The sequence below is a fragment of the Bacillus rossius genome, chromosome 18 (genome assembly GCF_032445375.1).
Source record: "Bacillus rossius redtenbacheri isolate Brsri chromosome 18, Brsri_v3, whole genome shotgun sequence".
NCBI lineage: Eukaryota > Metazoa > Arthropoda > Insecta > Phasmatodea > Bacillidae > Bacillus > Bacillus rossius.
In genome coordinates, this window is record NC_086345.1 from 13,503,731 (window position 1) to 13,529,069 (window position 25,339).

Consider the following 25,339-nt stretch of genomic DNA (forward strand, 5'->3'; position numbering starts at 1 on the left):
CTTCAATTTTAAATAGAAAAACCAAAACTCTGCAGCTGAAACGCCCCCCACCCCCCCCGCGCTTAGAAACAACCACCCCTCCCCCTCCGCGAACCACACTGAACTAACACCCTGTCGGACGTTCTGCTGAAAAAGCATGATTTACTACCAGGGTGTCCACAAGGAAAAAAAAATATTTCATACCAACTTAGGCGAGAAAAAAAGTACTAGATTAGGAAAAAAAAGTATTAAAATTACAGAGACCCGGAAATTTCGCGGATTCTTCAGGCCTCAGGACGGAATGCAAAGTTATAGGTGTGCTCGACACAATTTACATTCCCATTGGTTGATTTATTAGCGAGAACATTTTTATCCTCGTTATTTGGCACTACCCGATTCGCTTACTTCTCTCCTAGCTGGGTGTCGTTGGCTCACGGTCGTAGACGGGCGTGTCCAAACAACTGCTGGCCAATCACGAACACAGTGCGAGATTGTGAAGGTTTGCATATTCTAGCTTGCGACTAAATGAATCCGCGAAATTTCCGGGTCTCTAGTTATGGTTTTTAACAATTTAGGAAGTTATTATGACATTGCATTGCTCGAACTTAAATACAATCACACCACACACACATACATACATCCCATAGTTTTTTTAAAATAATTACGCTTAATAATAAAACATATTGGAGTTACAATAATATTATTACATTAAATAAAAAATGTACTAGATCTGTACTAAACCACTAAAAAACTTATAAAAGTACTAGATCTAGTACGAAAGTACTAACTGTGGACATCCTGTTTACTACACCGTGCAATCAATAAATTTTTAATTTTGTACGTTAAAAACCTAGGTCTTCATACACAGTAGTATTAAAAATTAAAACTAAAATTAAGCTGCAGGAAGAGCTGTATTTTCATTGCTTCGCCCATCTAAAAGTTGTATTACGCACATTTGAAGGTAAATGACGTTTTGGTCCGGACTTTCTGTGATCCGGGCAGGATCTGGTCCCATCAGCGGGACTACCGTACAGAGAAAAGGTCTTTAATCCGGACCGATAGAGCTGTTCATGTTCAGATTCTTTCAAGTTGATTCGGCTGTTGACCTGGCTGCCAGGTCGCATTATTGCATTACTGACGTTAATGGTTTGCTCAGAGATAGGTTTTCCTGTATTATTGTGGTTTACACTCAACATTTCTATTTGTTCATTTGTTTGTTTTATGCCTCTCAACAGTTAGGAACTTTACAGGTAGGCACATAATATATAGAGACAAGATTTTATGGTTTTATTTCTAGTCCAATTTCATTTTTAAAACAGAGAATTTTGGTGTTACTGTTTTAATTTTTATAAAACCTGTTTTTTCTGATACTTAATCAACAAAACTATTGGTAACATTTATGTGCTGCAATTTTACGATAAAATAGTTTGTAATAAATTGGTCTAAAATAGACACACTTCGAAATAATGAATATTTGTTTCCTAATGAATATTGGACATAGCATACCTCGTGAGTTTGTCTTATACCAAAGTTCACTGTTTAGGTTAAGTCATTACTGCATATAAACACCCTTTTTTTGATGTTAATGGGACTTCATAATAAAAAAACATGAACAATAAGCGACATTTTAAACATGCAACAAGTATTCAAAGTTTTTCTTTCTTTTTCTTTTTTTTTCCAGTAACGAGAAAATATGTAGTGGGATTCTTACAACGTTTTGACCAATGCTCCACAACATCGGGATCGTCGAAATCATCAAGCATTTCCGGAACATTGTTATTGACGCGTTTACGTTTCAGTGACACTTTAGGTATACTGTACGCGTGAGCTTTACATTTATCCATGATACGCTCTCGTACTTTCGCTATGAATGAATGAAAACACAGCACATTTGTAATTTCAAACTTGAAAACAAAATATTATTTGCATTCGTTCCATTACACGCACCAGAGGTAGGGAGAAAATAAAAAATTGTCAACAACTATGGACTATGGACTACACCACAAAACAGACACTTTATTCAAATGGACATTAAAATCGTAGTTTCAATGATTATAAATCGATAATCGCAATTAATCTAACACCATGTGATACAGTAGCAGCTTAGTTACTGTGTACCTATATATCTATGACTAAGCAGACGTGCTACTTAAAAATTGAAAAATACATATAAAAATCGTAAATAATGGTTAAAGATTCCATATGAAATTAGAAAAAATTGTTTTTATAATATTGCTGGACTAAAATACAATTTACCTGGTGGCCATTAACTCGAAAACTCGTGAATAACTAAGGTTTAAATATGTAAATATAAAACCATTCAATCACCAATTTGGTAATACAGCATAAGAAAAAAAGATAGATGGCAGTTGATTTCACATTACTTTGTAGTTTGCGAAAATTTTCTGTGTTGGTTGGTTGGTTAGGTTAAGAATGATTAACTATATAATTTAAAAAAAATAATTTCATCATTTAAATATTCAAAAAGCATTGTCCTTATAATTATTGCAGCAGACAACTGAACCACCTTTTCTCTTTTTAATTATTCGTCTGATTTTCCCTGAAGTTATGACACAAAGTGAAAAACATTTTAAAATGGGATTCTATTTCTCATTCTCACAATTCATATTCTATATTCGTATTCGATTCAAACTATAAAAACTGATGCGGAGCTGTGGCTGGAACTCGGGAGACTCGCTTCATTTAAATGCATGAGTAGACAATGGGAGCTAAGCGATACAAAAATTCTCGAAATTCTCGAAAATTCTAAAATGTTCTCAAGACGAAATCGAGATTTCATTCTTACTATGTATTCATATTCTATATTCGTATTTGATTCGAACAATAAAAACTGATGCGGAGCGGTGGCTGGAACTCGGGAGACTCGCTTCATTTAAATGCATGAGTAGACAATTGGAGCTAAGCGATACAAAAGTTTTCGAAATTCTCGGAAATTCTAAAATGTTCTCGAGACGAAATCGAGATCTCATTCTTACTATGTATTCATATTCTATATTCGTATTCGATTCGAACTATAAAAAACTGTGGAGCGGTGGCTGGAACTCGGATGAAGTTTTAGGAAATAGAGCCTACAGAAGAGACATAAGTTACCCTGGGCAATGTAACACTCTTACGTAAAGCCAACAAGTCCAGCTCACGGCCGGACAAGGGCACAACAAGAATCGTGACCTACAGATGACTTGACAACCCGTCACGCCGGGACTTGAGTGCAACTCGGGCCACATGGCTCTCAACCAAGCAAGAGTAAGCACGGCGAGAGAGAGAAGAAGAAGAAGAAGGAAGAAAGAAAAAAAAAAAGAAAAAGAAAAAAAGGGCACACAAAAGGTACCGAAAGTAGAGGTCTTATGTCAGTTTGATGGTGAGACCAAGATGCCTTAAATATACATGGCTTAACCACTCAAGATCAGGGGCGCAACAACTAAATTTCCAAAAGGGGGGGGGGGGGGGGGCGAATATACCTTTTTATAAAGAAACATCTGTCCACCCTATTGAAACCGGGGGGGGGGGGGGGGGGGGGGGGGTCCGGGGATCCTCCCCCGGGAAAATTTGTATTTCAAGGTGGAAAATGGTGCTATTTAAGCAGTTTTATTATCTAAAAATTGATTACACAGTACTTTCTTTGCCACCACTTCAAAGTTTCAGAAGGGGGAGGGGGGGGGAGGGGGGCAAAATACCCTTGCCCCCCCTGTTGTTGTGCCCCTGCTCAAGATGTGAATCTGAAACTGAAACGGAAAATGTCACCCAAGGAACTGACACACTACGTTCGCCACCCTGGTGCGACGAGAGCCTACACGGTGCCCGGCGGAGGAGCGCAGCAAAGAGCCGTTACCTGCGTGTGGGCCAGGAGCAGGCCGGCGAGCGCGGCGTGGTAGGACTGGTGGCCCGCGCGCGCGGCCGTCAGCGCCCGGCACAGCGCCGACACGGCCGCCCCCGGGCTCCCCCCGCGGGACCGCACCTCGCCCAGGAGCACCAGGGCGCGGGCGTTGGCGTCCACCGCCGCGCAGTCCGGCTGTCCCATGCCCCGGCAGCGGTCCAGCACGGCGCTCACGGCCGAAGCCGCGCCGGCGAGGTCCCCCTTCTCCATCAGCAGCTCAACCTTCCTAAAGACGAGACGAGACACTCACTCACTCACTCACTCACTCACCCGCTTTCCCCCGGAAACGCGCCACTCCCCACGACAAAACGGCACAAAACTGCAACCCCGCACGTCTGAGAAGCGGTACTAATTCAAAATTCTCCCACTGCTGGAGACCTGCCGAAATTCGCGGGTCTCGACGGCCTTCAGGATAGGACTGCACATATACCCCTTGTACACTCGGGCAAAAATAACGCAAGACCACCTTCCTGGACGAGACACGCCACGCTCCCGCTTTCCCCGCACACACGCCATTCCCACGACAAAACGGCACGAAACTGCAACGCCGCACGTCCGAGAAGCGGTACTAATTCAAAATCCCCCCACTGCTAGAGACCTGCCGAAATTCGCGGGTCTCGACGGCCTTCAGGATAGAACTGCACATACCCCTGTACACTCGGGCAAATAACGCAAGTCCGCCTTCCTGGACGAGACACGCCACGCTCCCGCTTTCCCCGCACACACGCCATTCCCACGACAAAACGGCACGAAACTGCAACGCCGCACGTCCGAGAAGCGGTACTAATTCAAAATCCCCCCACTGCTAGAGACCTGCCGAAATTCGCGGGTCTCGACGGCCTTCAGGATAGAACTGCACATACCCCTGTACACTCGGGCAAATAACGCAAGTCCACCTTCCTGGACGAGACACGCCACGCTCCCGCTTTCCCCGCACACACGCCATTCCCACGACAAAACGGCACGAAACTGCAACGCCGCACGTCCGAGAAGCGGTACTAATTCAAAATCCCCCCACTGCTAGAGACCTGCCGAAATTCGCGGGTCTCGACGGCCTTCAGGATAAAACTGCACATACCCCTGTACACTCGGGCAAATAACGCAAGTCCACCTTCCTGGACGAGACACGCCACGCTCCCGCTTTCCCCGCACACACGCCATTCCCACGACAAAACGGCACGAAACTGCAACGCCGCACGTCCGAGAAGCGGTACTAATTCAAAATCCCCCCACTGCTAGAGACCTGCCGAAATTCGCGGGTCTCGACGGCCTTCAGGATAGAACTGCACATACCCCTGTACACTCGGGCAAATAACGCAAGTCCACCTTCCTGGACGAGACACGCCACGCTCCCGCTTTCCCCGCACACACGCCATTCCCACGACAAAACGGAACGAAACTGCAATGCCGTATGTCAGAGAAGCGGTGTTAATTCAAAATTCCCCCACTGCTAGAGACCTGCCGAAATTCGCGGGTCTCGACGGCCTTCAGGACAGACATGCACATACCCCTGTACACTCGGGCAAATAACGCGAGTTCGTCGGCCGCCGACTTGTTGAGTCGTCTCAGCTGGTTTTCTCCGCGATTCGATCCTTCTTAGGTTGAGGGGTTTACAACTGGTTGAGATTCGTCCGGATGAACAGTAAAGCCAATGGCAAAATTATCTAAGAGGTATGTGTGATTGAATTCTAGCCTATCACCGAATGAATCCGCTAATTTTGCAGGTCTCTAGTCATGAGTAGGAACCGGAAAAATTCGCGGATTCAAAGACCTCTTAGGACAGCCCCCGTTATCCTCTGCACTTCTCAAGCAAACACGCGTGTTCACTGGGTATACTAAATTGTGAGGCGTCTCTCCACCGGGTGGCTCGTGATATCGATGCTTCTCTGGTCGATAAGTCTCTCATCGGTCCGGAGAGCTCCAGTTAAAACTGCGAGCCAATATAGCAGAACCAGCATAATTGTACACGATTGAATTTTAGCCCATCACGGAATGAACCCGCGAATTTTTCCGGTTCCTAGTCATAAGAAGAGACAAGATTCTATGGTTTTTTGTTTGGTTCAATTTCACTCTTAAATCTGAGGATTCCTGTTTTAAAACCTATTTTTATTATTAAAAAAATCTGTTTTGTAATACTCACGCCCCAAAAATAGTGGTAAAATTTATAAGCTGCATTCATAAAATAAAATAATTAGTAATAAATTGGTCTAAAACAGATACATTCAGAACAATAAAAATATTAAATTTAGTTTTCATATCATTGCAATTTGGTACATTTTTTTTAACAGGAAATAACAACATTCCTTGAATTTCAAAAAAAAAATATTACCCTTTTTACGATTTATTTTTATTTTATTGTAACATGCCCAATGACAGACACTTATTTGTCTTTTAAGGATGGCACAACACATATGGACAGACACAAGGTTATCACTGCGAATGTATGGACTCCCACCCCCGTCGGCACCATAGCAGGCAGAACAACTGCAAATGGCCTACGCACGAGGACAAGAGGACCACAATATCAGCAGTGATAACGAAAACACAACAAGCACTAATACTGTAAAACCGTCAACACAAAAAAAAATATTAAAATAACAGACAGAATATAAATTTTAACATGATATACAAAATAAATACGAAGGTTAAAATTGGAAATAATCAGCATTCAAACAAAACTTAATTCAAAACACAATAATATTCTTTTTTTTTTTTTGGGTGGAGTATTACACATAGGCATTTATAATAATAAAAACCATAACACCGAACTATTCTGTTTTAAAATATGAAATTGGACTAAAAATAAAGTCTAAAATACTTGTGTCTAATACTTGTACAGAGAGAGAGATACAGAGATAGATGTGGGAGAGGGAGGTACAGAGGTAGATGTAGGGTGAGGGAGGTACAGAGGTAGGCGTAGGGATAGGGAGGTACAGAGGTAGATGTAAGGAGAGGGAGGTACAGAGGTAGACGTAGGGAGAGGGAGGTATTGAGGTAGACGTAAGGAGAGGGAGGTACAGAGGTAGACGTAGGGAGAAGGAGATACAGAGGTAGACGTAGTGAGAGGGAGGTACAGAGGTAGATGTAGGGAGAGGGAGGTAAAGAGGTAGATGTAGTGAGAGGGAGGTACAGAGGTAGATGTAGTGAGAGGGAGGTACAGAGGTATACGTAGTGAGAGCGAGGTACAAGGTAGATGTAGGGAGAGGCAGGTACAGAGGTAGACGTAGTGAGAGGGAGGTACAGAGGTAGATGTAGGGAGAGGGAGGTACAGATGTAGACGTAGGGAGAGGGAGGTACAGATGTATACGTAGGGCGAGGGAGGTACAGAGGTAGACGTAGGGAGAGGGAGGTACAGAGGTAGACGTAGGGAGAGGGAGGTACAGAGGTAGACGTAGGGAGAGGGAGGTACAGAGGTAGACGTAGGGAGAGGGAGGTACAGAGGTAGATGTAGGGAGAGGGAGGTACAGAGGTAGATGTAGGAAGAGGAAGGTACAGGGGTAGATGTCAGGAAAGGGAGGTACAGAGGTAGATGTAGTGAGAGTGAGGTACAGAGGTAGATGTAGGGAGAGGGAGGTACAGGGGTAGATGTAGGGAGAGGGAGTTACAGAGGTAGACATAGGGAGAGGGAGGTACAGAGGTAGACGTAGGTAGAGGGAGGTACAGAGGTAGACATAGGGAGAGGGAGGTACAGAGGTAGACATAGGGAGAGGGAGGTACAGAGGTAGACGTAGGTAGAGGGAGGTACAGAGGTGATGTGGTGAGAGGGTGGTACAGAGGTAGACGTAAGGAGAGGGAGGTACAGAGGTAGACGTAGGGAGAGGGAGGTACAGAGGTAGACGTAGGGAGAGGGAGGTACAGAGGTAGACGTAGGGAGAGGGAGGTACAGAGGTAGACGCAGGGAGAGGGAGGTACAGAGGTAGACGCAGGGAGAGGGAGGTACAGGGGTAGATGTGGTTGAGAGGGAGGTACAGAGGTAGATGCAGGGAGAGGGAGGTATAGGGGTAGATGTGGTTGAGAGGGAGGTACAGAGGTAGATGCAGGGAGAGGGAGGTACAGGGGTAGATGTACATGCGGGCGACCTGAGGCGACTCTCCCACTCGCTGACGTTGGCGAGGTGAGCGACGGCCTGCCCGGCGTCCAGCCAGCGGCCGTGGCGGAGGGCCCGGGTGAAGTGCAGCAGCTGCTCCGACAGCTTCCAGGAGACGGCCAGCGGGTCCGAGGGGTACTGCCCCTTGGCGTGCCGCAGCACCAGCGCCGCCAGCTGGTACTCCCCCTGCCGCCCACGACGCCACGCTCCCGACAACCCCGGCACGCACTCTTCCCCAGGACCACGAACAAGCACACTCAGACTCTTCGACACCATTCAACACAAGTAACCTCATTAATTAATACACACCAGATTTTACGGTTTTAATTTTATGAAAGCTCTTTTTTTCACTTACTCCACAAAATAATGGTGAAAGTTAAATGCTGTATTTTTACGATGAAATAATTTGTAAATAATTGGTCTAAAAGAGAGGAATTCGTAACAATAAGGAGTGAGCAAATGTAGTTTAGAAGTGATTTTTAAAAGAGATGCAGATTAAAAACAAAAATAAAATTTAATTGTTCTGATCATGCACTTTGGTACAATTTTTTATGTCCGGAAATAAAACATTAAAATATTACTCTTTTCACGATTTGAATTAAATTTTGGTTAAATGCTACTTATCTCCATCATATGACTTGCATTTTGGTGTTAAGAGGTGTTTTGAAATGATTTTCGGTGTTACTTTGGTTATATTGCCATTCACCACATAATCTTGTATTTAGTCCTTAAATGAAACAAAGAGTTTACATTTAAATATCTTTAAATCTAAATTCCATGATTCTGCACTACCTGCAATCCAGCACCAATTGCACCCCACTTGCATTCACATTTTTTTTTACGGTGAGTTACAGTTGTCACAATATCGCACTGCCTGCGTTTGTGGTTCGCTCAGTGCTCATCTTTACAGTTGGTTTTCATTTCAGTATCGGTTTCCTGATTTATGATGGGTAGGCCTGTGCAAATACTGGTTTTCTGATACAAAGTGATTATCAAATAAATTTTTTTCACATATTTGTGAAGTCAAATCGAATTGCGAATATTGTTCTCGACGAAGCTGTGTTACACTTATTTTATAAAATACAGGGTCAAAGTAAATATTGAAAGTAATATTGAACTGATTAACTGATAAAACAGATTGAGCCCTGAATATATAATCATTAAATAAAAGTTATAAAATAACCATGCATAATATTAACATTGAGAATTCAAAAAGCGAATGGAGTGCCTCCTTTTGACTTTTTTTTTAAGTGACCAAATAAGTTCAAGCAACACTTACACAAAAAATAAAATTACAATTATTTTCATGAACAAATCTTAGGCTTCCAATGTTATAAAGCTTTGCAACAAATGAGAAGCTTCACATTAGAAACGAATAGAGAGAGTTTTATACTTTCAATAAATGTTTAATTATTTCAATACTATTAATATGAATCAAAAAATCAATATGGTTAAATTGATGTGAATTTCATTGGAATGTGTATTGCTTTGTATTTTAGTGTTATACGGTGAATTGACTTCAATTTCTGTGTTTGGCAGTCTATTGACTTGAATTACATTTCGTTGTTTGGTGGTGTATTGACTTCAATTTTGCTGCTATTTTGGTTTTATCAGTATTCACCATATAATCTTGCCTCTACCTATAGGCTGTACTGCAAGGTTGTGATAAATATTATTAACATATTAATATAATTGTATAAAAACTTTATTATGTACTTCATATTAATTTTTCACATGCCCATTATTTAATACTTTACTATAATTAATTTGGTTAGCTTTTATTACAAAATTTTCAAAACATTTAAAATCCAAGAGAAAAAATTTAAATTTAACTATATCCTATGTAAAAAATAATGGCATAAAAATATATGTAGTATCAGCTGTCCACGGTGATCCAGGAAAGATATGTACAGAATATACTCAACTATAAAAAAACATCTTTTTTGTGATTCTTTTTACTTCGACAATGGGGATGTGTGTTACAATCAAGGTCATTCTCCATTTTCAGAATTTATTCAATTCTAAGATAGGTTTCTAGTTTTAACTTTTAAACTTAAGTGCATCTAAAACTGAAAAAAATAATTTTAGTAATGGAACTTCTATACAGACGGCAGGCTATGTCACGGCGATGACATTACTAGAGCATAGCAAAAGTGTAACAATAAAAAAAAAAGTATAATGATCAAGAGTGAGGTGCTCAATGACATATTTGCATTATATCACACTTGAATATTTGCGCATTTACATACTTGTATACTTGGGCACTTTCAAAATTACTCACCCACATACTTACCCAAATTCTTATTCATTCTTAGCTGTGAAGTTTTGCTTCTAACACACATGGCAACCAAGTACCCAGGCATTTTTTTTAGTGCGACAAAGTGCATCTTACAATTTATGGCGTTATAGAGAGTTGTATACTTACTCAATCCACACACTTCCTCAAATTCTCATACATTCTTATACCTCTATCTGAAAAGTTTTGCTTCTGATACACATGGCAAACGTGTACCCGATTTAATTTTTGTGAGATAAAAGGACTAGAAGATGAGTGTCATAAAATTGATGGCATCTTATATTCGAGTGTCATAAAATTTATGGCAACTTATATTCGAGCAAATACAGGGGACGACTACTGTAGTGGGTAACTCTCCAGTAATAAATTTAACAACGCCCAACTACAAAGAAAAGCTTTTTTTTAACCACCTTCTCACAGCTCCGTCCAATTCACCGTTACATGCCTCTCTCTCCCTCAAAAGACAAAGTTACATATCCTTCCTCGGTCAATATTTGCAATTACTTGCAACCAAACACACACTTCAAAGTAACATGAGCTTAACAACAAATATAGATACAAGACTTTAAAACCACAAAATTAATTTACTTTACCATTACGTAACCGCTTACAAAAACTCTTGGCAACCTATAAAAGAAATAGTTCCGGCACAATACGGCGGCAGCCTACAGCGATTTTCTCCCAAATGAAGTGGAACGTCACTTGGCCAATCACAGCTAACTAGGTTACGCCACAACACTTTCAAACACCTCATGGCGCCAGCTGGGTGGCCCTTCCTTACTCATTCTTCCCAAAACCCGGCTTGACCTTGAATTTATAAATCACCTCTGCAAGAAGTCACCCAAGGAAAAAAACATCTAAGGAATGCAAAGACTAATATTTCAACACCAAACATAACACAAGAATAAATATTTTATATATTCTCAAACCCCCCCCACGTTAAAAAAAATCAATGTTGAGGGTAGGTCCTTACACTACATTCCTCGACCGGCAACACTTGCCTGTTCGGTGAGGATGTTGGCGACGTTGCAGGCGGCCAGGCAGCAGCCCTCGCCGTTGTGCGCCGCGGGGCCCCGCCCGCCGAACGAGCCCAGGTGTAGCACCAGCTGGCTGAAGAGCGAGCACATCTGCATCTTGCCGTACAGGCACCACAGCGCCGCGCGCTGGGCATGGCTCGTCACCGCCAGGTCCATCATCGAGTGCTGGCAGTTGAGCGAGTCGCTCGTGAATGACAGCTGCAACACACGACCCCCCTCTCACCTCCTCCTCGCGTTAGGGCTCCTGACACCCCTTCCCATCCTCGTGTACGGCTCCTGACACCCCTTCCCATCCTCGTGTACGGCTCCTGACACCCCTTCCCATCCTCGTGTACGGCTCCTGACACCCCTTCCCATCCTAGTGTACGGCTCCTGACACCCCTTCCCATCCTCGTGTACGGCTCCTGACACCCCTTCCCATCCTCATGTACGGCTCCTGACACCCCTTCCCATCCTCGTGTATGGCTCCTGACACCCCTTCCCATCCTCATGTACGGTTCCTGACACCCCTTCCCATCCTCGTGTACGGCTCCTGACACCCCTTCCCATCCTCGTGTACGGCTCCTGACACCCCTTCCCATCCTCGTGTATGGCTCCTGACACCCCTTCCCATCCTCGTGTATGGCTCCTGACACCCCTTCCCATCCTCGTGTACGGCTCCTGACACCCCTTCCCATCCTCGTGTACGGCTCCTGACACCCGTTCCCATCCTCGTGTACGGCTCCTGACACCCCTTCCCATCCTCGTGTACGGCTCCTGACACCCCTTCCCATCCTCGTGTACGGCTCCTGACACCCCTTCCCATCCTCGTGTACGGCTCCTGACACCCCTTCCCATCCTCGTGTATGGCTCCTGACACCCCTTCCCATCCTCGTGTACGGCTCCTGACACCCCTTCCCATCCTCGTGTACGGCTCCTGACACCCCTTCCCATCCTCGTGTATGGCTCCTGACACCCCTTCCCATCCTCGTGTATGGCTCCTGACACCCCTTCCCATCCTCGTGTACGGCTCCTGACACCCCTTCCCATCCTCGTGTACGGCTCCTGACACCCCTTCCCATCCTCGTGTACGGCTCCTAACACCCCTTCCCATCCTCGTGTATGGCTCCTGACACCCCTTCCCATCCTCGTGTATGGCTCCTGACACCCCTTCCCATCCTTGTGTATGGCTCCTGACACCCGTTCCCATCCTCGTGTACGGCTCCTGACACCCCTTCCCATCCTCGTGTACGGCTCCTGACACCCCTTCCCATCCTCGTGTACGGCTCCTGACACCCCTTCCCATCCTCGTGTACGGCTCCTGACACCCCTTCCCATCCTCGTGTATGGCTCCTGACACCCCTTCCCATCCTCATGTACGGTTCCTGACACCCCTTCCCATCCTCGTGTACGGCTCCTGACACCCCTTCCCATCCTCATGTACGGTTCCTGACACCCCTTCCCATCCTCGTGTATGGCTCCTGACACCCCTTCCCATCCTCATGTACGGTTCCTGACACCCCTTCCCATCCTCGTGTACGGCTCCTGACACCCCTTCCCATCCTCGTGTACGGCTCCTGACACCCCTTCCCATCCTCGTGAACAGCTCCTTAAGACAAGCGACGAGTTGGACCAGGCCAGCAGCTCACCATGGGTGTACTTGTGCTGGAGACGCAGGATGATAAGATCCACGCTTGCTACTGCTTCCAACACAGTGTCACCTCTAAGCACAAGGCCCTGAACTGGCGTGCAGTCTTCTCGTCATGCCTAGGGCAACTATGACAAGTGAACGGTGACTGTAACAGGGCGTAACAGGGTGCATTTTGATAATTTTAAAGCTGAGTTAATTGTATCCCATTGAGTTGGACTGAAAAATAATTTTTATGTACGTTAAATTTAACCCTCATTTACAGTAACATGAAAAATAAATTTGCTAAATGATTTGTAACTTTCATTACATTATTTTTAATGAGGTGGACGAATTAAGATAAAGGTGTAATGCAAGTCCCTTGAGTGCTTTCAAAAATCTATAACTGGCTTTCATGCATGATGAAAATATGATACTCATCTGCTCTCAGTATATTCTTAAATGCTTTTCTTAAATTCTTATCTCGAGCATTTTTTCAAATTGTGTTTCTTTTTTTTTTCCTGTCTGGAAATAACAAGATATCTTGGATTTCAAATATTAAAAGATTTCTTTTTTTTTTTTTTTATGATTATGATTCAGTTTTTGTTAAATGCTACTTAATTCCATGATATAACATGCATTTTGGCGCTGAATGGTGTTTTAACTCACATTTTGGTGTTGTGCTGCTTTTTTGACATGCTTTTTGGTGTTATTTTGGTTTTATCGCAATTCGTTTTCAGGTTGCACTGTTGTCTTGTTATATAAATATAAGTGCCAAGTGTCTGGGGCACACGGGTGCTGCATTCGCGGAGAGTCCGCCAGGGGAAGGGGGGTGAGGAGGGGATACTGATGACCAATATATGCCAAGTGCTTGATTTATCTACGAGCTCTTGTTGTGCTGTGCACCACAAATAATATATACACACTTTGCACGGTTGGAAAAACACCAAACAACATTTTTTTTAAAACTAGTTTTTTTTTATAACGCTATTTTGGTTCTCAGCATGTTCAAATGAAAGCCATACAACATCCCGCTTTCTGCCACTCATGTGGAACCAGAAAAGTTATAACACCAAAAAACTGAAGTCCTGCAAATCTGTACATATGACTGGGACTCAACCAAATAAAGGGTATTTCCCACACAGGAAATAATAATAAAAGTATCGGTTTCATCATTTTTTTTTTTTTTTACACTCTGTCCACAAGTCACTAATTAATTTAATTTTACATGATTACTTGGCCGGGTACAATTTACAACTTAATCAGATAATTTAAATGTTAGAATCTTAATTAGTATATATAACATTTTTTTTTGTTTCTGTAAATCACAATAAATATTAATGAGCTAACTTTTGTAGTTGTTAGAGTGGAAAAACAGACCTTTCATTTAAAAAAAAATTATGATATTCTATTTAAAAAATAGATTATTAAAAAAAATTTTGTCAAAATAAAAAATGTTGGTTAAAACCGGCAAACCCTGGTCACTTTGGTTTGAATATCGACCCAGTTTCATGAACGGAGTCACTTATGTACAAAAGGATATTGTAGTAAATAAAATTTGCTGATGTTTTGGAAACCACTTGGCGGAAGTAAGTCGCCAGCGGGAAACACAAGTAGCCTAAGTGATTCGCAGAGCCCTGCTCCGGTCACGAACGGACCGGGCCACTCACGTCGAATATGAGCGCAGGTATTCCCTTGTCGGCGGCCTCCAGCTGGTTCAGGGCCAGGATTCCGAGCGACGTCAGGTAGCTGAGGTTCAGCTCGGTGCTCTTCGTGATGGACCGCTCCATCAGGATCACCTGGGGGGACCACAACCCGAGATGAGCAAACAAACCGACCAACCCACCTGTCACAGCAGAGCAGGAGAGGCTCTACTACAAAAAATAAGCAGTGACACGCGAAGTAACTGAAGCTGTTCCGACTTGTTGTGTGTATATATAGTTTGAGCATGTTTAGTGTAGTGCAGGGCTGCCACCACTTTGAAAACAATATCCTTGATTGAAATGTGAAATATCCTGGTTTTGAATATAAAATATCCTGTAAAATCCTGTACATTAAAAAAATACAAAAAAAAAAATGCAAATTTTTTATGAAAATTACTCGATCATAATGTACATAACTATACTTCAATCAAAACAATTCAATTTTTAACACTTTTTACAAGTATTTACACACACATACACGCAGCCTACACTTCACCACTGGCAGTATTTAAATATCACTTTTCCAGATGTTTTGCCCTATTCCTCATTTCTTCTGTTGGCTGGAATTCTGCCATATTCTTCCTAGAAGAGATATGCAACAAAGCATTTAGCATTGGCGATTCAAGACATGACCTGTGCGCTGTCTTGATAAGGTTGAGCTTACTAAATATCCTTTCCACCCCTGCATTGCTGTGTGGAAGAATAAGCATTGCCTTTGCAAGTTTACAAAGCAGTGGAAAACATGTTTTCCCATTAATTTCATACTGTGACACTTTATTGTAGTGTATAGACTTTGAACATTTTGAAACTTCCCGCCCTGCAGGGCACTGCGGTTGGTCACTCTGGAGTGGCCAGGAAGTAGGTTGGTGCACCTGCGCACAGGAAGAGGACAGTCTGAGAATCAACATGGTGGTGAACGGACGTTGGTTACTGTCGCGACTCTCGTTTCCAATCGAACTACAGTTGTTTACAAATGTTGCATCCGCTAATTATTTCAGTCCACCATCTCTTCGTGCAACAGAAGCGTTCACACAAACAAAACTGTATAATTCTCATCGTAAACATTCCTTGATTATTATTATTATTATTACCCTCACACAGACATGTGCTTATATCCGCTGATATAACCATAATATCGTTATCAGTGATAGGAAACCATAAATAGCGAGTATCATCGACAACCCGAACAAACCAAACTGAAGCAGTGTGGGCACTGCACAGCATTCCTTCCCCTCCTTTCCCCTTGTAATCGACTTATATATGCATGTCTACAAATAAATATATTTTGTTGTATATCATTCGTTTTTTTCAGCACCAGCCCGCCACTGCCGTGGGTCTTAAATGTAAAGACCCCTGGCCGTTTTCTCCGTTTTCAGTTGTGGACCCCCTCCTTCGCGGCTACAAAACAACACCTACAGACATATAGAAATACGCAACCTACATCGAATGACCACAAGCGACAGACGAAGGACGAAGCATGCACCTTGTTGTCTTCGTTGCTGAGCTTGTAGAGCCAGGCCAGGGCGTGCTGCAGACAGAGGTTGTCATTCCCCTCGTGGGAAGTCATTATGGCCTCCTTCAGCGCTTGGATCGCTTCCTTACTGCAAATCGATCAAGTTTATCAACAACACACGTTTATCTTATCTTCAATTTTAACGCTTCTTCCCACCTAGTATTTTCCATCAAACTACAATGTCATTTAAATCGGTATACACGCTGTATCTGTTTAATTAAATCATTTGTGATATAAATTTCAAGCGTATATTTACTCACAATCAAAAAGTTAGTGCTACTTCTTTCTCAAGTATTTTCTAGACTGAGAACATATAATAAATTATAACAAATCTGAAAATATAACAGAAAATTTCTACAATACACTTTGTCCATGCATTTTGTTGTAAACTACATGCTGAAATCTTTAGTAAATAGAATTTTTTGAACTTAAAGAACAAAATTTCAGAGATGTGTGTAAATTTTTTGTTTGATTTGCGTTTCATTAAAAAAAAAATTAACATTTTATTTTTATTTTTTTAAATGGTGTGTATTAAAATGTATTTTGGTGTTAAATGTTGTGTTGACTGGCTCATTTCGGTATTATTTAGGTGTGACGTTCAGTCACCATATATAATCTTGTCCCCCTGCCCACAACATTTCCAGGGTAACAGAGTCGCTTCCTTGACCCTCGACTCGCCAGGAACTGGGACGAGTGGAAAAGGGGGGAGAGGGGAAGGAGAGGGGGGGGGGAGTGGGGGGGGGGAGGAACGCCGGCCGTACGTACCTGTGCCCGAACAAGGTGTGCAGCATGGCCATGTTGAGGGCGGCGTAGCGGAGACCCCGCACCTTCTCGTCGGGGCTGGCGCCCTTGGCCTCCGGCGGGAACGAGTTGCGGTCCCAGCAGTGGTGCAGGCTGTCCACCGCGCCGCAGAACTCCCTCGTCCGCACGCAGTTCAGGAACCGCAGGAAGTGCTGCCAACCCACCACCACCGCCCCTCATCCAGAATACCACATAATAGGTTTTACAGTAGAACCCTGTAATAATGTTCCTGCATATAATGTTTTCCTGCTTATAATGTCATATTTTTAAAGTCCCAATATTTCCCCCATAAGGACTGTTTGGACTTGTAAATATTGTGTGTAATTTAGTGTATAGTGTTTGAAACATTTGAATTTTGAACTTCCCGCGCTGCTTGCTAGCAGCGCCAAGTTTTTCAAGTTGGCTGCCTGCCAAGGCAGGTAGCCCTGCAGCTTCCGGCAACGAAGCAACAGTTGTTGTTGAACCATCATGGCGGTAAGTTGTGCTATCGTGCACGCTTGCTGCCAATCGAGTTGTTCGCGAGTGAATCGTTATTAATTGTTTCGTTTTGTTTTATGGATTTTACAGTCTCGTACGTCTCTAGACAAAACATTTGGTCCTCCGGGCCGGATAGTTCCGGTTTTTTCTGGTGTTGTTTTAAACGTGATTCGTGTGCACGTGGTAAACAATTACACTTCGTTTTCACGTTATTTCGTGCGCTATACTCTCGTTAATTAGAGTATTTTCATGGTCAAGATTTCTTCGGCAACGTGTTTTAGAAGAAAGTCGCAGAGATTTGGCGATCTAAGAAACTGTTATATCTTTGTTTTTCGTGGAATATATTTCGTGTTGGGGTTATGTTGTATTATTTATCGGCGTCTGCTCATGTTTTTCGTTGCGTTAGGTGTTTTTTGCTGGATATAAATTTTGATTTGCTGTGTCTTACCTTGGTTATATTGGTCTTCGTTGTGTTTATTTCTTTGTTGTGTCTTTTTGGTTATTTCGTCCTTTGTGTCTGTGTGTGACCATGGCAGATATAGGCTCGGCACTCGTGCGTATCCGACTAGCAGAGGCTCGGCTCAAACGTGCTGTCGACCTGTCTCAAAGTGTTGTTGACGATGTTTCTAAGCAAGGATTGTTTCGTGCCACAGTTCGTGATCTACCCCAAGTTCGTGATAAGTTCGAGGCGGATTTTGTGGTTCTTGGGGCAACGCAAAATTCTGACATCGATCTCTCAGAACTGACTGCACGAATGGACGATTTCGAAGAGAAACATTTTGAAGTCATGGCGACGGTAAGTGCCCTGGAGGGTTGTTCGATGGAGAGCTCAACATCGTCAAGGCCCAAGGTGAGCAATTCTAGGGTAGCTTTACCAAAAATTACGCTTCCAAGTTTTGAGGGTAGCATTAAAAATTGGCCTAACTTCTCCAACCTATTTTGCACTCTCGTTGCTAACAATAGTGACCTTTCATCTGTTGAGAAACTGGCTTATCTGAAGACTGCTCTCAGTGGTGAACCCCTCAGCATGATTCAGGCCTTGCCCATGTCTGAAGTAAACTTTGATGTGGCTTGGAAACTACTTGTTGGTAGGTACGAGAACAAGAGGCTCATTGTGTCTGTGCATGTGGAGGCTTTACTTCAAGCACCCTCTGCATCAGCTGACTCTCCCAAGACATTGCGCCAACTGTTGAACACTGTTACAGAGAATGTGTCTGCTCTTAAGGCCTTGTCTGTCCCTGTAGACCAGTGGGATCTGATGCTGCTGCCCATTCTATGCAAACGGTTGGATGCTGCCTTACAAACACAATGGGAAATGACATTAACAGACGAGTTTCCCACTCTTAGTAGTTTCACTTCGTTTCTTGAAAAACATTGTCGTGCGCATGAGGCTGTGATAGCTTCCCGTTCTAGGAGTTCAGGAAATCAGGTTCCCAAACAGACGGCTCAAGGGCACCAAAACAGCTGGAGGCAGTCTCGAGGTCAGTCTGTAAACACATTAGTAAGTTCTCCACAGTCACAAAGTTGTCTCTTGTGTAGTGACATTCATGTGCTTAGGTCATGCCCTATCTTCTCGCAGGGTAGCCCCAAGGAACGATATGCAATAGTAAAGGAGCATAAGTTGTGTCTGAATTGTCTTTCCCCATCACATCGATCAAATTGGTGTCCATCTAAGTCCTCATGTCACCATTGTAAGGCACGTCACCATTCCATGCTGCATTTTGGGGGTCAGCGATTAGAGGAAGACTCCATCCCATCCAACTCAGACAAGGAACCACCATCATCTGACTCTAATCCTGCCACTGTTGCAGTAACTGCTGCTAAACCTACGCTACCTCAACAACAATATTGTTGTCAACTGCTCAAGTACAGATTTTTGATCGTTCTGGTGTGCCTTGTGTTGTACGTGCTTTACTAGACACTGCCAGTCAAGCCAGCTTTATCACCGAACAGTGCCTACAAAGGCTCCGACTGGTTCGCAGACAGGCTCATCTTCCGATACATGGTTTGTCCAGTACACCTGTGAATGTGGCTAAGTCCTACACATCAGTTGTCATCTTCCCAGTGGGCAATCCAGATAATCAGTTTGCCCTGGATGTATTTGTGTTACCACGCATTACCAATAACTTGCCGAGTGCCAAACTCTCATCGGATGTGCGGCGATCAGTGGCTCATCTGAAGCTTGCTGATCCTTCTTTCGACACCCCTGGTCCTGTTGACCTCCTTATTGGTGCTGACCTATTTCCTCTTCTCGTAACTGGAGGCAAGATTGAAGGGTCTCCAGTGGCTCTCGACTCTGTTTTGGGATGGATTCTCATGGGAAGGGTGGACACCAAACTTCCACCATCCTGCCTGTCATCGCATTGTGTCACACTGTTCACTTCTTACCCTCCATTAGATGATGTTGTACGAAAGTTCTGGGAAATTGAAGAATTCCCACGGGTAGAACACAAGTCTCCTGAGGATGTTTTTTGCGAAACCATGTTTGCCGAAACTCACGTCCGAAATGAAGAAGGCCGATATAGTGTGTCCCTGCCATTTCGCCACTCGAGACATGAGTTGGGCACCTCCAGACCCCAAGCTATAAATAGGTTGATGCGCCTAGAGAGACGCTTGAAAGGTGACTCAAAGCTCAAAATAATGTACTCAGAGTTCATGGAAGACTATCTTGCCATGGGTCACATGGAAAAGATTCCTGATGATCAGATTGATGTGACGCCAGCTTATTATATCCCCCACCATTGTGTCGTGAAGCCAGAGAGTTCAACCACAAAGCTGCGGGTAGTGTTTGATGGGTCTGCTAAGAGCTCATCTGGTGTCTCATTGAATGACACACTGCTAACTGGCCCCAAGTTGCAAAGAGACATTTTTGATCTACTGTTGAACTTTCGGCTACATGCCTTTGTGTTTACGGCAGATGTTAAACAAATGTACCGTCAAATATCTGTTCTGCCCCAGCACCAGGACTACCAACGCATTGTTTGGCGCTTTTGTGATTCGGAACCTGTGCAGGATTATCGATTGAAGACGGTGACGTATGGCGTCTCCTCAGCTCCGTTCTTGGCCCTTCGAACTCTTCAACAACTGGCGGTCGATGAGAAAGACCACTTTCCAGTTGCCTCAAGAGTTTTGCAATCCGATGTGTATGTTGATGATGTGGTTACCGGTTCTGACACTCTTGAATCTGCTCTGGCCATCCAAAAGGACCTTCGAGCTCTTCTTGCCAAAGGGGGCTTCAAGTTGAGGAAGTTCATGAGCAACCATACAGCTCTCATAGACTGGCTTCCGCCTGAAGATGTTGATATGCCCCAATCATTTGATCTGGATCCTGAGAGTCAAGTTGTGGTCAAGGTCTTAGGACTTCAATGGAACCCAGTCTCTGACACCTTCTCCTATGTAATCCGAGGCCACTCGAGTCTTGTTACGAAGAGGAGTATCCTTGCCAATGTAGCCAGAATATTTGATCCTCTAGGATGGCTTACTCCACTGTTAATGTTTGCAAAGCATCTATTGCAACTAATGTGGGTCCGGTCCATTGACTGGGATGATCACCTCCCCCCTGATCTTGCTTCTCAGTGGGATCATTTTAGCCGGGAGCTCCCTCAGTTGTCCTCTATTGCTGTCGCTCGGTTCATTAAAGGTCCAGAAGGCTCTACCTATCAACTGCATGGTTTCTGTGATAGTTCTGAGATTGGTTACGCGGCCGTGGTGTACCTGCGCATAGTGTGCCCGGATGATCGAACCATCATTCGTCTGCTGATCAGTAAGTCCAAGGTTGCACCAGTCAAAAGCCAAACCTTACCTCGTCTGGAGCTTTGTGGAGCACTACTGTTGGCTCGTGTGCTCAATCATGTGATTGAGACTTACCAAGAAGTTTTGCCCGTATCTTCCATCACAGCCTGGACAGACTCACAAGTGGTTTTAGCATGGATTAACTCATCTCCTCATCAGTTGAAGACTTTTGTAGCTAACCGGGTAAGCGAACTCCAAGAGCTTACCCGTCCCAGTTGGTGGAAACACGTACCGTCTGAGTTCAATCCTGCTGACTGTGCCTCTCGTGGTCTCTTCCCTCTTCAACTATTGGATCATCACTTGTGGTGGACTGGCCCACCGTGGTTAATAGAGTCACCTGGACAGTGGCCTTCCCAGTCACCAGATGCAGTGGAAGTGGATCCCGCAGTGATGGAGAAGAAGACTGTCACCTTGACCACTGTAACGTCCTCTGATGATCTTGGCCAGTTGGCAACGCGATTCAGTCGACTAACCAGGCTTCTGCGTGTCACATGCTGTTTATTGCGGTTTGCCCACAATTGTCGCGTGTCACTGAAAGAGCGCAAGACTGACAATATGTCTCCTGATGAGTTGAATAAGGCTTTACATTTTTGGCTCTTCTGGGTACAATCACATCATTTCAAAGAGGATATAAGTGCTCTGAAGAAGGGACAGTGCATTTCCCCTCAGATTCGCAAACTAGTACCCTTTCTTGATGACAGTGGCCTGATAAGGGTAGGTGGTCGTTTAGCTCACTCCAGTGTTCCGTTTGAGCAGAAGCACCCAGTGCTGCTTCCAAAATCTCACCATCTGACTGATCTCATTATTAACCATTATCATGAAAAGAATCATCATCCTGGAGTTCAGACTCTTAGAGGAATTCTTAGAGAACAATTCTGGATTCTTGCAGATAAGGATGCCATCTCTCGCTGCTTGCGTCACTGTGTTCCATGTTTCAAGCAAAGACCCGTAGCAAGTGCACCTCTCATGGGCGATCTTCCCTCTATGAGAGTGCAACAGGTTAAACCATTTGCCAAAGTAGGAGTTGACTATGCTGGTCCTTTTATGGTTAAGCTTGGTCGGGTCCGTGGGGCAAAGGTCTTGAAGGCTTACCTTTGTATTTTTGTCTGCTGCGCGACAAAGGCCGTTCATGCAGAACTAGCTTCAGACCTGTCCACAGATACATTTATTGGAGCCTACAAACGTTTTCTTGCCAGGCGTGGGAGAACATCTGATATCTACAGTGATTGCGGGACCAACTTTGTCGGAACTCACAATCGTCTTAAGGAACTTCAGCAACTTATGTCGTCGGCACCACACCAGCAGGCTGTCACTGATGCGTTGTCCCAGCTCGGTGTCATGTGGCACTTTAACCCTCCTGCTGCTCCCCATTTTGGTGGCTTGTGGGAGGCCGGGGTAAAGTCATTCAAGACTCACTTAAGTAAAGTTATTGGTGAACAAGTGCTCACATTTGAAGAACTTTACACCCTTCTAGTACAGGTGGAAGCTACGTTAAACTCGAGACCCCTGTGCCCTTTGAGCTCTGATCCCAATGACATCAGTGCTCTAACCCCTGGCCATTTCTTAACCCTGGAGCCACTGGTCACATTACCAGAGCCTAACTTGAGGGATGTACGGCTGAACCGCCTTCAACGTTGGCAACTTGTGGAACGCCTCCAACAGGACTTTTGGCATCGTTGGCACAGGGATTATTTACACACGCTCCAGCAGCGGCAGAAATGGAACGAGCAGGGAGTTAGTCCCACTGCCAACCAACTTGTGCTCCTGAAAGACGACAGACTCCCACCTCTACAGTGGCGCTTGGGGCGCATCGTGGAGCTCTATCCTGGGAAAGATGGTGTTGCCAGAGTGGCTACTATCCGGACTTCTAGTGGAACTTTGAAGCGTCCTGTGGTGAAGCTCTGCCCGCTACCATATGATTGTTGAAATGGGACATTTCAAGGCGGGCGGTAATGTTTGGACTTGTAAATATTGTGTGTAATTTAGTGTATAGTGTTTGAAACATTTGAATTTTGAACTTCCCGCGCTGCTTGCTAGCAGCGCCAAGTTTTTCAAGTTGGCTGCCTGCCAAGGCAGGTAGCCCTGCAGCTTCCGGCAACGAAGCAACAGTTGTTGTTGAACCATCATGGCGGTAAGTTGTGCTATCGTGCACGCTTGCTGCCAATCGAGTTGTTCGCGAGTGAATCGTTATTAATTGTTTCGTTTTGTTTTATGGATTTTACAGTCTCGTACGTCTCTAGACAAAACAAGGACAATGTATTTATTTCCTGCATATAACGTTCATAAATAGTGTAATTTCCTGCTTATAATGTGTGCTTTCTAACATTCAATAAATGGGGGAAAAAATGTTTTAAAACCAAATTATTCCAACACTTACGATAAAAAGTTTCCTTTATGTATGTTTATGTTTACAATCACTGCCATACAATACATGAAGTTTGTTAAAACACAATTTTATGCAATATAGTGAAGGTACACAATGTTCATAGTTACGTGTCAGTTGGCACCCTTAGTCAACTCTTCTCTTCCTTGCCATTCCAGTAGGTATTCAGATGCACGTACATAGTCCTACGATATTTAAGTTGCCAACCATTGAGCGAGGGCATAACTAAAAGTGTTTTCTATTGCTTACAAATAATTTTTTTTAAATTCATACGTAGGAATCCCAAAATTAAACATTTTCAGGTGGCGAAGGAGTAGACGTTCTCACTCTTAATGTTGTCATCATGAATCGTGAGACAATTTTACAAAAAATGTGGCAGTGTATCTTTAAAGACAAACAAAATTTAACCAGGGAACAAGACGAAGTTGAAAAATTGTTGGCTTGTTTCAGAAAATTCATGTATCAAGTATACTATCTTTGGTTTTAACATTAAAGTTGTTTACATAGCTTGGTGAGTCCATTGGTACAAAGCTCGAACATTGTTAAGTGCTAAATTGAGATTTCCTGCTTATAACGTTTTACTGCTTATAATGTTTTTTTCTTGTGCTCACTTGAAAAACATTATAACAGGGTTCTACTGTATTTAATGAAAAATTGCATAATTATCACTATATAATAGTGTTTCAAACTTTGTGTAATTCTGTAAGGACATTTCTGATTGGTCAAGGGATGGTACTGTGTGTATCTCTGGACAGCTGTGGGAAGGAACAGCTGAGGCTAGCCACAGCCACAAAAAGTCGACATACAATTTCTTTGAATTTCGTAAAATTGCCATGACTAAAACACACTGAAACTTTGTGAATACTGAATTAGAAGAGAATATGCACACGGATTGAAATAATACAGTGCAGAAGCAGATATATTTAAGATGACATTTGTAACTACACAAGGAAGATAGAATCGTGTAAATGTCATCCGCCTGAAATAATAGTTTTGGAGTCATAATCTGGATTTGTTTGACATATTGAAGAAAACTTCTACGAGCTGGAGTTGGAACTGTCGATAGTGATTCTGTACGTGTTACAAGCGGAGAGGGCACAGAATGTGATGAAGCAAACTAAGATATTCGAACTAGACAGTGAGAGCGGCGTGCCTGAGCTCCTAGAGGTGTCGGTGTACTGCAGCTACAGACGGATGTGCTTACGCCCCTCACGCCCCTGTACGTGTGTGACGGATGTGGCCAGCTGTCCACGCAAACTCGTCACGAAATTTCCCCCGACTTTCATCTGGCCAGAACTTCCAAGTTTCCCTGTTTTCAACTTGACTACAGTGCAACCTCACTGATGAAAACCGTGTTAATACAAAAAATCTCATTCATTCATACAAAGTGTTTTAACGTCCCCAGGCATTAGATTGTAGTCACAGTGCTCGGTAATTACTTTAACAAAAAGCATGGTTATTACGCAATACGGTTGTTTTTGTTCAAAGTGTAAACAGTTGCATGTAGTAATGGATGTATAATATCCCATAGGAAAGTAAAGACACAATGTGAATTTTAATTTAAAATCATATGATTCCATTGCTTTGGTCCAGTGATGGTTGAGCGAAAAATCTCAAAAGTTACACGTTATTCCCTAATGATAGTAGGTATGTCTTTTCTTAGGTAGTTTCTAAACCCTTGCTTTGTTCTTCTTTCTTAAATACTATTAAAAAGTATAGTCATCCTAAATTTGTATCTTAGAATCCTTAGCAAGAGACCTGCTTTATTGT

The 25,339-nt window shown here is 43.5% G+C and overlaps 1 protein-coding gene across 1 annotated transcript in view; it reads right to left on the reverse strand.

Annotated features, from left to right (window-relative positions):
* The window catches only part of LOC134541207 (anaphase-promoting complex subunit 5), a 44,466-nt gene that overhangs the window by 7,193 nt on the left and 11,934 nt on the right, over positions 1-25,339 (reverse strand). Inside the window, exons 6-11 of the mRNA XM_063384456.1 lie at positions 16,882-17,069; positions 16,087-16,204; positions 14,571-14,699; positions 11,259-11,492; positions 7,954-8,147; positions 3,830-4,100 (exon numbers count right to left, since the gene is read on the reverse strand). Of these exons, the coding sequence (XP_063240526.1) occupies positions 3,830-4,100; positions 7,954-8,147; positions 11,259-11,492; positions 14,571-14,699; positions 16,087-16,204; positions 16,882-17,069 (1,134 nt within the window). The remainder of the gene's footprint in view (positions 1-3,829; positions 4,101-7,953; positions 8,148-11,258; positions 11,493-14,570; positions 14,700-16,086; positions 16,205-16,881; positions 17,070-25,339) is intronic.